Below are 17688 nucleotides of genomic sequence, written 5' to 3' on the forward strand. Positions count from 1 at the left end.
ACCTTTGGAAACAGGGATCCTTTTAACTTACAATGCATGCGAGTTGCCCTCGGTAGAAGAAATACCGGAGGAGTGGTCGAACATTGTCTTGATGTCCAAGAGCGCCAAGAAGGCGTATCGACTAAAGACAGAGTTTTACCATTTTTCCCTTTGTTGAAATGAGATTATCGAAGCAGTCAAATGTTTTGTTTTGGTTAATTTTAATTTCTGTGCTTTTATATTTTTAGTGGAGAGATTTTTTCAGGAAGATCCATTAAGTTCCAATTGTCATTGTGTACTGCGGCGTAGGCTTCCATAAACCCCATGTAATACAAATTTGAAGTTGCAAGTTACCCGAGATTTTAATTGATATGTTATGATATGTTTGATTGATTGATATTGATATGTATCTCGACTGAAAGCATGACAAAAGAACTCCAAATCACTTTTCCAATGAACGAGTAGCAAAAATGGCTCATTGTTCAATTGAAATGACAATATTTGGTCGATAAAGTGTCAATTTTTCTAAATACAGATCCACGGCTACCGATGTTAAAAACAACACCACATGCTGAATATGTACTTATTGCATCATACAAATTTCGTTCATAACGAGAAAATGAAGAAAACTGGCATTTGTACGGTATAAGTGCTCATCGCAAAGAATTGAGAGAGATCTTCTTGAGGTTCCCACGTATTTTGCAGATTGACGTCCTCTAGAATGTTGGTTTTAGGCGAGACACGGAACAAGTTACAGCCCTCTATGAACAGGCCTCACTCCTACCAATTCAATGAAGGGCTAAACAACTGTCCTGTCGACTTCCAGTGAAGCAATTTTTCAAGGCAGTATTATATTTTTTTCACGCACCCTTTGATTTGCGTGATGGCTCGAGTGCATGGAATATTTATTACTATCATTATATAATTGTTTTGCTTTTTATGCCGGATCATGGTATTGTCTTAAGAGCGGCGGTCAGAAAATATCAAGCATTTGGTGGCAGAACTCGAGAAATCAATTTCGCTCATTTTCTGGCTACAAAAAGCCTTTAAGTAGAGAACAAATTTGCCGCCTTCAGTTTTCTCTAGGAGCGCTTAACGTTCTAGAAAACTGAGATAAACAAATTTGACCCGCGAGGATCCCGAAAGTACCCGCACGGCAGTGTGAAATTAATATTCTGAACTGACTCTTCATCTGGAAGGAAAGAAGATCCATGGTATTTTTATACTCGGTATTGACAGCGGAAGCACCGCACGTTTATAGCAAAGTTTGAACTAGACTTAACCATTATTAATAAAAGCAAACAGAGCTTAGGAAAATGTCCCTTTTCTAAACAGGAAAAATCCCGCAAAAACGGATAAATTTTAAAGATAGTTTTCGCTATGTGGTATAACGCCGATTTTTCTTAAACTTTGCCTTTTAAGTAATGTAACGTTGTTCTTGATAATGTATTAAAATCAGCCTGGGTTTTGAATTAAGCACTTTACACGACCGTTTTGAAGTCACCATAATTCGTTTAAAATTCCCACAACGGCTAAATAAACAACCGTTGTTGCGTTACCGTGACAATAAACAGACTAATTTTACATATACCAGCGTAATGAAAACAAATTTCTTTTAATCTTTAATTACAATAAGGTAAAGTCCGGTCTGGGAACCGATTTTTCTCGTTTGCGTTGTGAGATTTTTGCTTATAAAACCATATCTAGTAAGGAGCAGTAAGCGTCTCTTGAGTTCGCTCAGGTGTCAGATTGCCAATGAAACCGCATCAAAGGGAAATCTGTGGGGTTGAAGTTCTCCCCTATGACTATGGTAAAATGCTCGCTGAAATAAAAATTGGAGACCGGTCAAACTTTCCTATTCTGTTTTTAATTCGCTAAATAGTTAAGGTTGCGTTTTACAAATTCCGAAATCACCAATAATCAGTGAATATTAATAATATCACGCATTGGTGTTTACCAAAGTAAATTGAATTAGTAAAGTAAATGTAAGATAAATTCAATTAAGGAAACTGGAAAATTTGTCACTTTAAATTTGGTTTGATATTCTTGTGCTGTCATGGAAGCATGGAGGTGGTCTTTTAGCTCCTTGGTCGGAGGTCCTTGCTCTTACGACCCCAGAGACAGGAGCAGATCAACTGAAGTAAACTAGTGCAAAAGGAACATCGCCGGTCACAAGTCTTCCTTGTCAATAGCCGATGTAGAAACCGAAATTGAACTTATTCTGACAAGAATGTTTATCTCCTTCACCATGAATGTTTATCTCCTTCACCTTTCGGAATTGACGATTTGTCTTCGACACCGTTCGTCTCTGGGCATTGGCTGGCGTCGAGGTCAGTTCAAATAAGTGTCAAATTTCTCCGCCGGTATCAAGCCATGACAGCCAGGCGCAAAAAGCCGCAAAACTAGAACGAGGACTTGAATAAAATTCGTGCCATTTGCTATGGAAGAAACTAGGACTGTTTATTCCAGTTGGTTCAGGTATGCGTTTACATAATTTCCATTACCTTTTATGTATAATAAACTGTAAAAACGTCTGATGTAACACTTTACTTTTTTGCACATTCGGTCTTTTCCAGCACAAAATATTAGTATTCAGATGTATTTTCAGTTCATCAGATGCGGAGAAAGCCGTTAATTAGACTAAACTTGAAGTTTTCAGTGTTATTTATTTATTTATTTATTTATTTATTTATTTATTTATTTATTATTTTTATTTTCTGTGCTTGGAACCCTAGTCCTAGTGCTACTGACTGTGGTGGACAACTTTTTGTTCACTACCTCGTAAAAAGGTCCTTCTCTTGAGGAAAGTAAGACATCATAGTTACAGCTTTTCAGGCTTGTGTAACGCCCATGCTAAAGACTTATTATCCCTATTAAAGGAAAGTATTGAAAACTTTTCAATTGAAGGAAAAGAAGCCTGGTCCCAGCTCTTAAAAGTGTGAAGTTTGTGTCTTCGCCACGCCCTAATGCTAGGATTTTTAGGTCTGCATGCACCTTCCTTTAATCTTTAGAACAAGGGAAGCAGCTTATGACGGTCTAAGTGAAATGAAGAGGCTGAAATTAAAAAGAAATAAGGTTATGTATTTAATTAAGCTACCCCCACCCCCCTTTCCCCTCTATCTTAGGAAGAAGTAAAATTTCGCTCTACACTTAAATCAGTGAGTGTAGGTTTTTAAGTCTGTTCCTCCGGTGTATCTTTCGCATTGACGGTTTTTGTTGCTGGTCGCTACGAAAAAGAAAATTCAATAAAGAACTACGGGTACTAGTCATTTGCGCAAAAGTTGTCACAAAGAGTTCGTTATTCCAGATAAGCAGCTGGTATATAAAGCCATACTGTTAAACGCGTCCGTAACAAGGGGAGGGGCAGGGGGGGACTCGAGCCCCGACCCCCTCCCCCCCCCAGAATTTTAAGAAGCGTAAAAAACAATGTGTCAAAAAATAAATAATTAAAAAACAGTAATAATGTACAACAATCAATCTTGAATTCTGCAAGTGCCTTTTCACAACCCTTAATAAATTGTTTATTACCTGACAGTTTCCTCCGCTAACATTTGGTTTTTATACAACAGCAGCAAAGGCAGTCCTTCCTTGTGAATCGGAAATAAGAACCAAAATCCTCATGACCGATTTGTGTCTTTTAGTAGGGAGTTAAAGATAACATGACGGTGATGGTAGCGAATTCGAAAACACAAAGAGAATTCGCGTTCTTTTGAACTTCATCGCGATAATTCCAGCTGCCACCTTTTTTTTTTTAATTTTAGACAAATCTTCCTGCGGACATATTCTTACTGCCTGATTCCAAGTTCACTGGAAAAAGAGAAAGGGAAATTTGTCGTCGTCTTTTTACGTCCTCCTTTAAACGTGAACAAGTTTGGCAATTTCACGCGGTAGTCCGTACAGTGACGGCAAAGGGTCGAAAAGAAGTTTAATGTACCAAAAAGTGTGATGCAAGTGCAAAGTTATTGTTTTGCTTACTATATCTGCCCCTTTTTTCGATGTTTCCAATTTGCTTTCCCCATGCCAGTTGTTTTAGCCTGACTACGGGCCTGTTAAAGCAATTCTTCCCGCCCCCCACCCCTTCCCTACTGCCTACTGCCATATCTCAGTGACCATCTAACTAATTTGCATATTTGCTGTCACGCAACATTGTTAGACATGTCTGAATCTTTTCGATTTCTTCTCTTCCCGTCGATAATGGTTAATGGTTAGCAGTTTGCCCGTCGCGTCGGTTTGTTTTCACTGGCAGTCATTTGGTCGCCAAACGATGTCGTGGTCGAAATTAGCCAACTTTAACGACCTTTTGTGAAAATCTCAATGGAGAACCCAGCCTGATATTTAGGTATGAAGTACATCAAGGCAATTGTTACTGAAAGCCAAAGTGTGAGAATATTTCGAGTTATACCACATACTCAAATGTGTGCTTGACCTTTGGCACTACATTACAGAGTAAACCAGCTGTAAAAATATGCCGCTGGTTTTAAATTGTTTAAATTTGCCAGATATCATAACAAACACAAATTCATCGGTTATCATATCAGAAAGAGATTGTCTTTCGATATAAGAAATCCCGATTTTCGTACGCTTCTTCTAAAACAAACGCGGAGGCAATTAAAAGTGGCGATTTTCCGGTTTTAAATTCAATCATTTTTCAGCATGATGAGCTTAGGTGAAGAAAAAGATGTATGCTAATGAGCTTACGGTGAGTTGAAATCACCAATGGCTTATCATTAACTGCAACAAGAGAAACTGTTTTGCACCTTTGCGTGTTATAATTCATGGTCGGAATGGTCTTTTTTCACACGTGCGGAGTTCCAGCAGTCACGCAGAGAGAAACAGAATTCCAGACATCGTGCTTTGTGCAGATCGAACGCGCGAGGAATGCTTTCGTTTTATCCACGCGGACGGTAACCAGTAACGAAGGTTCTTACGCTTTTTGTAAGAAATGGTTCTTTTGCTCGAATAGTAACTCCAAGGCGCAGACTTAATATAATATAAACCACTCAAAATAGGCAACTGGGCGATTTAGCATTTTAAAAGAACATCGAATCAAAGAACAAAGGCAAACAATTCCTGCCAAAAGCAGTAGAATCGCGGCACAGAGTTTGGGACATTTATTTACTGCACAAAATGTAACAATATTTTTGTAGCACAAGCCGCGCTCGACACTGTGTTTTTGTGAACGTTGTAATCATATTAAACAAAATTTTTCTACAAAAATAAGAAAGAAAGAAAAGTAATACAATTGTACATTGATGATACAAAGCAAGTGATTGTCTCCGCGCGTTGCATTCGGACGTCCCTAGAATGGAAGAAAAAAGAAATATTTGATAAGCTGGAGTGCGAGGTTGGTATTCCTCTCATAAAGAGTTATAAAGACTTGGGACTACAAGGCAGTGTTACTGTATACTACATTAGCTTACATTTGTACTCGACAGAGCAGCTATGCGCAACGCAGAAGCAAAATATTACAAAGCAGAATATTACAATAAGCTAGATTAATATCCTGCCCGACAGATAACAACAGCTCACTGAAAAGAAAGCTGACTACCCAAGTAGAGCAGAATTGGTTATTGCAATATTAATTAGTGGAAGCAGAGAATTCTGCTTGATAAGCTAAAGCAGAACCTAAGTTAGTGTTCATCGCGCGAGGTTAGCCCGGCCGGTTAATGTTCTGCTCGACAGATAACAGCTTAATAAAGAACTGACTACCCAAGTAAAGCAGTTTGCTCGACAGATAACAACAGTTCTGGGAAGAACTGACTACCCAAGTAAAGCAGTCTACCCGACAGATAACAACAGTTCAATAAAAACTGACTACCCAAGTAAAGCAGAACAGGATTAATATCGCGCGATGATGATTGAATTAATGTGGCGCGCGGGAGAATAAAACAGTGCAGTAAATAAATGACTAAGAGCCAAGCTATTTAATACAATAATATCAAAAAACAGAATCTTAAAATTGATATAGCCTATTTACAAATTTCACTACTCACCAATGCCTTGCCTTGCTTTTAGATGATCGTGAATCCATGTCGAATACGCGCGAATTTCCCAACCTCGATCAGTTTCCCGCCATAATAACAAAGATTCAACAAGACTTCGACTCTCGGCAATGGTCTGAAGAGATACATCTTTCCAAAATATCGTTCTAATTCCTAAACGTATACCTTGCTTTTCGACATTTCAATCCTATGATAATTGCGTTAAATGCTGAGAGGAAATTTGTTAGCCAAATGTTTCGCACCGCGGGTTAGCGTGCTACTCGGTTTGAAGATACACCAGGAAAATAATGTCCACAGGATCTACCAGTTGTTTTGAACTAGTTTGATGCGCAATTTCCACTTTGCACAAGCTAGCTAGTCAACTGAAAGTAAATGATACATGTGAGCCGACCAACTATTATTCTTCAAAAATCAGTTCTACTCGAAAACGAAACTTAAACAGCAAACTTTCTCTATAATATTGTTGATATACTTACAATTCTGTAAGGCGTAATCCCGCTTAAGACAGGTTATTTTTCCTTTGTAAAAGTCACGAACACGCTGTTTTCAATAACAGGATTCTTTCTCTCTCTCTTTCTTTTTTCGATTGTTTTTTTTCACGCTAGTTCACAAGCGAGCTATAATATGATTGACTAAATATGATAAAAATGTCGGGAATCTCGCGTGTCAGGTCTTATTACACGCTAAGAAAAAACGATAATAAAAAAGGCTAAAATTATCAACAGCTGTCAACGAAGTGCAGAACACTCGGCCCCAGTGCGGAAATTAGGGCCCTAATTGAGCAGCGATTAAATTAGCACGAAGTTTAACACAACTACATCTATAAAAAAGTTCAGCGTTCTCGAGTAATATAGTCTTTATATTATTGTTCATTTCCACTAAGTTCTTGCTTCGTCGCAATAACGCATAACTTGTGGATGGGGCGGTCATATTCGCCATTCTGGGTCCTAATGCGCGCCTTCCTGACCAATCCATCCTTGCCAGGGTAGGTGTCGACGATCAGCGCCATCTCCCACTGAGACCTCTTTCGGTTTGGATTAAGCTCGAGGACTAAATCGCCGATCTCGACATTCTCTCTCATCTTAAACCACTTGTTCCGCGGCAGCAGCGTTGGCGCAAAGTACTTCATCCAGCAAGCCCAAAATTCGCCAACTTTGTTTTGGACACTCCTCAGTAAATGTCTTGGATTAACTCTGGCTTCTTGCTCTGGCTGGGGAGGAGGGTTGTGTTGTCCGATCAGGATGTCGTTCGGCGTAATGGGTGGCTCTTCCCAGACGTCATCAGAGCTTGGGTAAAGGGGTCGGCTGTTAACCATGTAGGCAGTTTCAGCTAGGAATGTCCTCCACTGTTCTTCAGTGAATGCCTGGTTCTTGCACACGCTGTTGAGGGCTTGTCTGACGGACTTGATTAGAGACTCGACAACCCCGTTCTGGTGGCTTGCATGTGGGATGTTCCACTGCCACTCGAAATTACAGGCAAATTCCTCTGAAAGGGTGCTTTGTAACTTGGGGATGTCCCAGTTTTGCATCACTTCTCTCAGGTATTCCTGTGCTCCTATGAAGTTTGAGCCACAGTCAGACCAGCAGACGTTTGGATGGCCGCGCAGACATGCGAAGCGACGAAACGCCATTAAGAAGGCTTCCGATGACTTGTCATTTACGAGCTCCAAGTGAACTGCTCTGGTGGTCGTGCATGTGAAGATCACAACTTGAGCTTCTTGGAGAGTTCTCCGGTTCAATCTGATTTGCAACGGTCCGAACATATCCATAGCGGTGTTCGAAAATGGGGGAAATCCGGCCGCCACTCGCAAACTTGGCAGCTGACCCATTAACTGATCGAGGGGCTTTTTGCGCAGTTTCCGGCAGACAACACACTTGCTTACAATGGCTTTAGCCATTTTTCTGAGCCCGATAATCCAATACTTTCGTCTTGCTTCGTGCATCAGACTCTTGTAACCGCAATGTCCTCGTTTCCCGTGCAGGTGATGCAAGAGGAGAATCGCTATTCTATGGCCTCTGAGCAGAACGACAGGGTTTCTCATGTCTTTCGGCAGGATCCTGGCATTCTCAAGGCGGCCATGAGCTCTAATCAGCCCTTCATCGTCTGTTTTGGCCATCAACTTCTCATCAAGGTGTTGCAAATCTATGTGGAGCTGACTCCATTTCAACAGCTGTAATTCTGAGCGCTTTAGTTCCTGGACTGTCAGGGAACCTTTAGGTACAGCCTTGTGTCTTGTAACTTCAACGAAACGATGCACATAAGCAAGGACTCTGCGGATCTTTGTGAATGTGGAGCATCGTTGCAATAGATAGCAGAAGATAGGGTTGTTGTCCTCCTTTTCTTCAGGAACAGAGGCGGCATGAAACTCTCTGCTATTTTTGACTTTGTTGTCAACTTGCTTGTGTTTCACTGCAGTCTTCATTTCTTTGGAAGTGTCTGCTCGTTCCTGGTGAGGACTTTGGTCATCTTCTTGAAATTGAGGCCATTCTGTTTCTGGCAACTTAAGAAACGGCGGTCCAGACATCCAGGCTTCGAGTTCACCAGGCGCAATTCCTCTGGTGAGGGCATCTGCTGGGTTGTACTTGGACTTTATATAGCGGAATTGTTCGGATCCCACAGTTTCTTGGATTTCTGCAACTCGAACTGACACAAAGGGTCTGAATTCTCGAGGTGGGGTCTTGATCCACGTCAGGACAGTTCGAGAGTCTAACCAGAAGGTCTTGTCGTAATCTTTGAAATTGATGAAGGCCAGTGCCTCTTGGCACGTATTGTAAATCCTTGTAAGTGCTAGGCACCCCAAGAGTTCTAATCGAGGGATAGTTTTTTGTTTCAGTGGGGCGACAAAGGGCTTGACGATCACCGGTACGCATTGATGGCTTCCATTGTGAAGCTTCCAGCGAAGGAAAATGGCAGCTCCATACCCCAGTTCTCCTCCGTCTGCAAAGCCATGTACTTCAGGCGGACCAATTGCTTCCGTTGGCTTTAGCTTACGGTCATACTGGAAGGTTAGAAGTCGATTTATCGCTTCTTCATTCTCCTTCCATTTCTGTTGTGTTGCTTCTGGGAGGATGTCGTCCCAACTGTATCCTGCACTCCACAGCTCTTGCAGGTCAATTCGGAACTTAAGTGTTGCGGGTGCTACGAGACCAATAGGGTCCCACACCTGGGCTAGTAGGGCGAGGCAGGATCTTTTTGTGAACACTTCATTCAGGATAACTGAATCTTTCTTTAGAGCAAATGTGTCTTCTTGCTTGTCCCACCTATGACCCAGCAAATCTGTATAGCGCTCACCACTGGTTTGGTCAACCTCCTGACTGTTTGAGTGCCACGCCTTAATCTGGAACTGACCTTTTCCGAGCACTTCGTCGATGGCAATTGTGACTTGCTTGGCCTCTGCAGTAGTTGGCCTGGATCCGCCAATGTCGTCAACGTATGTTCGTTCCTGAAGTTCCTTTGCTGCTTCAGGGAGCTCATCTTGTGAAGCTTTGGCCAGGATGTTGATTGCGTTCGAGGCGATGTCGGGAGCTGGTTTGTCTCCGAAGTTTAGTCTGAGCCACTGGTACACGGTGGGAGGGTCATGTTGATTCTTTCTCCACAGGAATCTATGGAAAACCTGATCATCCGGGTGTACCAACACCTGGTTAAACATCTTCCGAATATCTCCAGCATACGCAACTTCATCCCATCTCCATGCTGTTAGAACGTTGGGCAGACTGTTGATGTAATTTGGCCCCTTCTCTAGATGATCATTTAGGGAGAGACCATTGTGTCCCTTAGAGGACGAATCAAAGACAAGTCTGACTTTTGTGCTTTTTTCTGGAGTAAACACGGCTTGGAGAGGCATGTACCACTCTGGCTGACCATGATCAACGTTCTCACGTGGTACTTTGATCACAAAGCCTTGTTCCACCAGTTTCTGAACTTCTTCATCCACGACTTCAAAGCAGTCTTTCTTCTTAAACGACTTCTCCGCGGAATACATCCTCTTCAAGGCAATGTCATAATTGCTTTGTTTTGGAGGCCCAGTTTCTTTCCACGGCATTTTTACTTGGACTCTTCCGTCCACCAGTGTAGTTGAGGCTGAGAGGGCTTTCACAAACTTGTTCTCGCGCAGAGCGTTTTCGCTGCAGGTGCAAAGCTCTGTCGGTCTGACTCCTAAGAAGTCTTGGTGAACTAGTTTCTTGATATCTTCTACAGCAGTTACGGTTCCGACGTCTACTGACTTGATTTCAGTCACGTCTTCAGAATCTGGATCCACTTGACCCAAAAAGTACCAGCCAAAACAGTTCCTCTTTGCGACAGGTTCTCCAGGATCCCCGCTGGCTGTGTGGATGTCAACAAAGGCGTCGAAAAAGTCAGTACCAATCAGTAGGTCCACAGTACCACCGGAGAGATGCAACTTATCTGCTATGGACTGGAGATGAGCGTAGCTTTCTATAGACTTCCTTGATACACTCTTAGCGTTGCTGCAGGGTTTTCGAACTGTGTATACTTGAAGATGCTTCAGGATATCTTCATCGGCGGGTGATGCGATTTCAATCTCTATGATCTCTGAAACTTCTGCTTTCTTTCGTCCTCCAGCTAGGTTCATAGTCAGGTGAGTCTGAGGACCGGATATTCCCAACTGTTTTGCAGCCCTTTTCGATAGGAGACTCGTGTTCGAGCCAGTGTCCAACATAGCAAGTAAGTCGGCAAAGTTTCCGTCGCTATCTCTAACCTTGACCTTTTGTACTGGACAAATCCCGAGAATGTTTTTCACGTCTTTAGTCTCCTCATTGTCTTTGCCTTGGATGTTTCGATTCTCAACCTCAGGTAAGGTATTTTGGCTAGTGAAGATCTGTGCGTCGGGACTCAAGTTGGACTGCAAAGGTTCGCTTTTCTTCTCGTTGTGCAGAGAACGGTGATGGTTCTTCTTACACTTATCGCATGATGTCCCGTCAGCCCTTTTACAGTCATTCGTGTGATGGGACCCTCTTAGGCATTTCCGACATCTTCTATTCTCCCTCACGATCTCCCATCTTTTGTTGACAGCCGCGTCTTGATATACAGGGCAGGAAGCGAGGAGATGCTTTGACTTACAACTAAGGGGACATGATTCGTCATCGGTCATGCTGGCATTATTAAAATGTTGTTCCGATCTCCTACGGTAAGGTTGCTCTCGCCCCCCTCGTTCTCTATGCACGCTTTCAGCTTCGAATTCTTTTTTGCCCCTGGAACGGAGCGCCGCCTCTTGGTGAAGCCACGTAACTAAATTGGTGACATTTTCTTCTTTCCCTAGGCGTTGCATCTCTCTGCCGAAATCTGCATTATCCTTGGGTTCAAGTTTGGACAAGAGTCTCGACATGAAGAATGGCGCTTCAGAGGCTTCTCGAACAGGACATCCATTGTCCTCCATATCTCTCACGAACACAGATATAGAGGTGGCGTAACGAGCCAGATTCTTCGAGTCACCTTTTACAGCGCCGTAATTGGTGATCTCAGAAAGGAGCTCATCCATCAACTTCCTTTTGTCCGCGAACTCGATATCAAGTATCTCCCATGCTCTATCTATGTTTTTGCAGGTCTTTACTTGGTCTGTCCACCAAGAACCTCTGGGCATGGCTTTGCGGAAGCGTTGAAGTTGCTCCTCCTTATCTTGGTTGTATTTAGTCATCCAATGCCTGAATTCTTTTTTCCAGGTTGCGTAAGCCTTCCGTGACCCATCCCATGACGGAACGGACAGCCTTTCTAGGCCGCTCACGTGTGGTTTTGTAGCCATACTTTCTGCCATTTGTTTGACCGCTTCTGCGACTACCTCAAGGACTGCAGTGCTTTCAGAGGTGTTTTGCAATTGAGGGGCGGCGCTAAGTTCCTTTTGATAACTGGCATATTTTTGCAAAGTTTCAAGATATTGTAATTTGATTTCTTCTCCAGCTTTCAGATTTTCTGTTATTTTTTCGTCTTCTGACGTGACACCCTCTTCGACAAATCTGTCAGCAATAGCTTCTATCTGTTTCTTAATCGCCCTGTACTTGGACTCTATCTCATTAAATATTGCTGCCAACAAGTTCAGTTCAGGTTTCACAGAATAAAGTGTTTCAAATTCGTCGAATAGTTCTTTAAGTGCATGTACAGCGTTATCTCTTTTCCCAGAGAGGGTCTTGATGTCTATCTTAGGAGGCATCGTGTTCCAATTAAATTATTGTCGTGCTTTCTGCGTTCACGTCCTTAGCCTCGTTTTCATGCAAAGCATTTGACGTGCGGTCACGATATCCAATCTTGGAACCAAACAAGGCGGTATTCACAAACACGCAAAGCAAAAGCCACAATAAATCAGAGAGTTTCTACCTTTTTCCGAGAGGACTTGTCCTTTTGCGATGTGCAGGTTTTCAAAGACGGTCGGTCGCTCTTTTATGCTGTCAGTTGTCCTTCTTGCCTGTCGCTTTGGCGCTCTTTTCGATGGCGGGTTGACCTTTGTTGTGTATCCTCACGTGGCGTAGAATTTTGACTGTTTCGCACCGCGGGTTAGCGTGCTACTCGGTTTGAAGATACACCAGGAAAATAATGTCCACAGGATCTACCAGTTGTTTTGAACTAGTTTGATGCGCAATTTCCACTTTGCACAAGCTAGCTAGTCAACTGAAAGTAAATGATACATGTGAGCCGACCAACTATTATTCTTCAAAAATCAGTTCTACTCGAAAACGAAACTTAAACAGCAAACTTTCTCTATAATATTGTTGATATACTTACAATTCTGTAAGGCGTAATCCCGCTTAAGACAGGTTATTTTTCCTTTGTAAAAGTCACGAACACGCTGTTTTCAATAACAGGATTCTTTCTCTCTCTCTTTCTTCTTTCGATTGTTTTTTTTCACGCTAGTTCACAAGCGAGCTATAATATGATTGACTAAATATGATAAAAATGTCGGGAATCTCGCGTGTCAGGTCTTATTACACGCTAAGAAAAAACGATAATAAAAAAGGCTAAAATTATCAACAGCTGTCAACGAAGTGCAGAACACCAAATTCAAAGACAGACAAAGCTGGGACAATTCACACTAATACAATTCAATTTCAGAAGTACATTATTTTATCGAAGCTGGCGTCGATTTATCTGAGCATCGCATTCCTTGGTGAAGAAAATAAAAACGAATGACCCAAGAACTATTTTCCTCGGCTTTATGGTAGATACAACTTACCAAGTCGAATATGCATGTGTAAAGGTCAATCCCCCAGCAGAGGAAGTGGTCTGCTGTTATTCAATAAATTAACTTGCTGCCCGCCGCACTTATCGATAAATACAAAAAATTCCATTCCTTTGTGACAGTCTGGGCCGGGAAATGTTATGAAAACGAAGGCAAACCAATGGCAAAATCGGTAGTTGACCGTGGAAAATAATACAATACCACTCCGGAAAACACTGCGCGTCGCAAGGCACGAGTTTGTCTCGAAAGCGCAAGATGAAACTGCGTGACTACAATACTCTGTGGCTGTTTCATGTTACATTTCCTGGCATACGATGACACCTCTCGCACAATATTAAGAGAACCCCTGCGTGGAATTTTTTTCCTGTTCAAAGCTGCTCATGACAAGGCTTCGATCGATTTTCCTGATTTTCTCAAAACGCAAATGTTTCTGGCCAATTTAAGCCACACCATGATTCTTACTTTAGTAAAACCTTATTATGGACAAAAGATGAAAGAAATCGACTCTGCTAAGTTTCGCCAGAAAATTCAGATTTTGCTCGATTTTTCCTGACCGCCGCTCTTAATACTTTTTATACATCACGGTCAGGGCTATCAAATGGTAAAAATAGGAAACACAGCACAATAAAACTGTTGGCTCATCTTCTTTTTCAGTCTTCTTCTTCTTCTTCTTCTTCTTCTTGTTCTTCTGTGTACTTGAAAGACAGATTCAGTCCACTTATTGCACTGGCAAGTTATTCCATTTGTACTGCGCTACAAGTTTCAAGTCTAAATGAAATAAAAAACTAAAGAACTGACAATTCTATCTACTCTCTTTCCCAACAAATCACCAAGCCTTGTTATATTCCTTTAAAATTAACAAATGGCCTGACATTTAACGATGCCATCCACAAACGTAAAACAAAGATAGGACCACTCTGTCCACTCTGTTTCAATGATCTAATAAATTAAGAAGTTAAAAACAAAGGATAATTTACCATGTCTGCTGTTGTCTTTCGCTAATAGCTATTTTTTCTTTAAATTTTGCCGGATAAAGTATTCATCTTCTAAAGAAACTTTCTCTAAAAATGGACTGAATTGTAAGCAATACATTTTTGTTCAAAGATTGGATCTGGCTATATTTAGACGTTAACTTTTTGTTAACGTTTATCGAGAGGTGTGTTGCAATTCAGTAGGACGATTTTATCACCCCTGTTGCTTTGAAATAATATACTGGAAAGCCTTCGGTGTTCGTAAAACTATAAAAACGTTACTTACTACTTTTGTTTGACTGTTCGCCCTTCACAAAGTTCAACAGATGCTGTATTCTCCCCATATCTCTATCGTTCCTTTACTGTTTGATTTCGCCTTAAAGTGGTTCTTCAACTAACACTTTCTCTGAATCCGGACTCGACTAATATGCCGGCTCTGTGGCTTTTAAAGTCACATGACTATGTCACACGACGGGTTAAAGCCGTCCACGAATAAGCCTCCTTTCTCAAAACTTAAGAACGAGGAGAATGATTGTCTTATTGGACTTAACTAAGGCTTTTTATAAACACACGGTTGTGCTTTGTCTACGTCCTTTGATTTGCGTGATGACTAGTGAGTATTAAATATATATTATTTATTATCATCCGATTACGGCTTTACTCGTTTTGCTTTTATATCTGCTGTCAATGTCTTATTACGTTCCAAGTATTACACTCAGCGCTACCTAAATGCCAGGAAAGCAACACAATAGAATCAAACTATTGCATTTTTCTGTATTTGGAAAACACATGGTCCATTTATTGCACTGGCAAATTATCCCTATTGTAGTGAACCCCAAAACTCAGTTTTTAGTACCAATCCTTGCTGAAAGTAACAACTCTACTTGAATTGAAAGTTAAAAAAGAGCCAACTTTATCTACTTTCTGCCCCTAAAAGGGAGGACCACTGGTCAGACATTCTCTCCCACAAACCTCAAACATACATGTAGCTGTTTTCTTGATTTTAATACAGCAATGGCCTAACACCGCAAACTCAAAAATGAGAACCACCCTGCTCGGTAGCATAACGGACAGGATAAGAGCCAGACAATACAAAATATCTTCCATTTGAATGACCTAAAATAGGAAAAGGGCTAATTTAACATGTCTTATGTTGTTGCTCGCAAAAACTTGTTTTATCTTTGCAATCTTCACTCTTGGAAAGGAACTTTGTTTAAAAAATGAAACGTCAGGAGAGCACTTTAGTTCAAACATTTGCTTTGGGTGTATTTAGAAAGGAAATATATGGTCAACGTTTAGGCTAGAGAAGTGTTGCAATAGGTAATACGATTTCATCAGCCATTGGGGTTCAAGAAAATTTTTACGAAAAGCTTTTCATATCCGTAAAGTTATAAGAAAAGTTACTTACTACTTTTGCTTTGCTGTTCTCTCTTCACGAAGTTCAACAGATGTAGTATTCTCCCTTGATCTCTACCCTCCCTCTATTGTGTGTATCCGCCTCAAAGTGGTTCTTCGACTCACACTTTCGCTGAGTCCGAGCTCGGCTAATATGTTGGTTGTTAAAATCAAATTAGCATGTGATAAATTTTAGGCTATCAGTTAATGGAACTTTAATTAGTAAGAACATGTAAGAATTGATCGGGATATTGGCCTAGAAATAACATTTCACGTGGAATGCTTAATAATCAAAAGAAAAACCAATATCTCTTCATGGAAGCAGGAGAATTCTTCTAATAGATTTTTTTTGTTTGCCAGTTAAACTTCTCCTAAAGCTTAAGATTGAAATCTATTGAGAAAATAAATATTCAGTGGTGGCACTTTCTTCCTAAACACTTTCTACATGCCCATGTGATCTAAAGGATCTATTAATATTAACACATTTTATTATTAAATGTGGTTTGAAAATGGGAATTTGATCTTTTGAGAATAATGATCCTTTCTTAAAGAGCGAGTTTTGGCAGTTTCTCTTGGTGACATAGACAGGAAACTTTCTCATTTGTTGAATTTTGAATTTGTCCAGATAAAGATCTGCAGCTGGCTGCTAGTCTTACAAAGCCGAAACGTTTCTGAATAAACTACACCACTTGGTTATTGCATCGTACAACTGATATTCGTGCATACACTAAAAACTAAAGAAGAATGGTATTTGTGGAGAGAACTGAACTGCCATCAAAAACAATTGAAAACGATCTTGTAATAGCTATGTTTTTTTTTCCTTTAAAAAATAAGAGACACTTACATATGATTTGTAAGAGACAGGACGGACTACAGCCCTCCACGAATACATCTCCCTTCCATAAATTCAATGAAAGGCTGTACGATTGTCCTGCTGAAATCTAGTGAGACATTTTTTAAAGACAGTATTATGGTTTTCTTCACGTCCTCTGATCGCGTGATTGCTCGAGTGCATGGAATATTTACATTACTGTTATTAGATAATTGGTCTGCTTTTTATGCCTGATCACGGCATTGTCTTATTACTTTTTATGCATCACGATCAGGGCTATGAAATGGTAAAAATAGGAAACACAGCACAATAAAACTGTTGGCTTCTTCTGCACTTGAAAGACATATTTGAAGTTACAAGTTACTCTGACTACCTTACGGATGGCAAATATGTAGCCAACTGAAAGCAGACAAAAGGACTTCAAAATCACTTTTTCAATGAACGAGTAGCAAAAATGTATCATTTGTTGAATTGAATTAGCATCATTTGGTCCATTAACTGTCAATTTTTTAAGATAGCAATCCGCGGTTAGTGATGTTAAAAACACAATTCTCACGAAACAACACCACATGCTGAATATGTATTTATTGCATTATAAAATTTTCGTTAACTTCATACCCTGAAAATGAAGAAGCTTGGCATTTGTAGGGAATAAGTGCTCATCGAACAGAACTTTGAGAGATCTTTGTACGGTTTGGCGGAATTTTGCAGTATGACGACCTTTACCGAGAAAAATCAACATGAGTTCAATTTAGGCGAGACAGGGAACACGCACAGCCCTCCATGAACAAGCCTCCGTTCGATAAATCCAATGAAAGGCTGAACGATTATCCTGTTGATTTCCAGGGAACAATTTATAAAGGCAGTATTATAGCTTTTTGACATCCTTTGATTTGCGTGATGGCTCGAGTGCATGGAATATTTATTACTATTATTACAATTGTTTTACTTTTTATGCCTGATCACGGCATTGTCTGATTACTTTTTGTACATCACGGTCATTGCTATGAAATGTAAAAATAGAAAACACAAAACAATTAAACTTTTAGCTTCTTCTGTGCTTAAAAGACAGATTCAGTGCACTAATTGCACCGGCAAGTTATTCCAATTGTACTGAGCGCTATTAAAAAGAAGCGCCAATCCTTGCTACAAGTTTCAAGTCTAACCGAATTCAAAAAGCAAAGAAAGCGATAGCTCTATCTACTTTCTTACCCTAAAAGGAGGGATATCTATACGTAACTTATTTCCCAATGAACCATCAAGCCTAGCTGTATTCTTAATTAATAAATGGTCTCGCACTTAACGATTCTATGCACAAACTCA

General features: G+C 40.6%; 1 protein-coding gene across 2 annotated transcripts; it reads right to left on the reverse strand.

The window, feature by feature from the left end:
- Window positions 1-6212: 6212 nt before the first annotated feature.
- On the reverse strand, window positions 6213-12978 carry LOC146459272 (uncharacterized). 2 transcript variants are annotated; one of them, XR_014858016.1, is made up of 2 exons: window positions 6458-12978; window positions 6213-6343 (listed from the first exon to the last, which is right to left on the reverse strand). XR_014858016.1 is itself a non-coding variant. In XM_085089705.1 (2 exons), the coding sequence occupies exon 2, from the start codon at window positions 12142-12144 to the stop codon at window positions 6844-6846; it is 5301 nt and encodes a 1766-aa protein (XP_084945831.1). In that variant the 5' UTR covers window positions 12145-12599; window positions 12714-12978; the 3' UTR covers window positions 6219-6843. The 2 variants fall into 2 exon arrangements, 1 of the variants encoding a protein (XP_084945831.1); XM_085089705.1 differs by having other exon boundaries at window positions 6219-12599; window positions 12714-12978.
- Between the last annotated feature and the right edge of the window lie 4710 nt (window positions 12979-17688).

Source organism: Pavona decussata, unplaced genomic scaffold (genome assembly GCF_977016875.1).
Source record: "Pavona decussata unplaced genomic scaffold, jaPavDecu1.1 SCAFFOLD_222, whole genome shotgun sequence".
In the NCBI taxonomy this organism is placed as follows: Eukaryota; Metazoa; Cnidaria; class Anthozoa; order Scleractinia; family Agariciidae; genus Pavona; species Pavona decussata.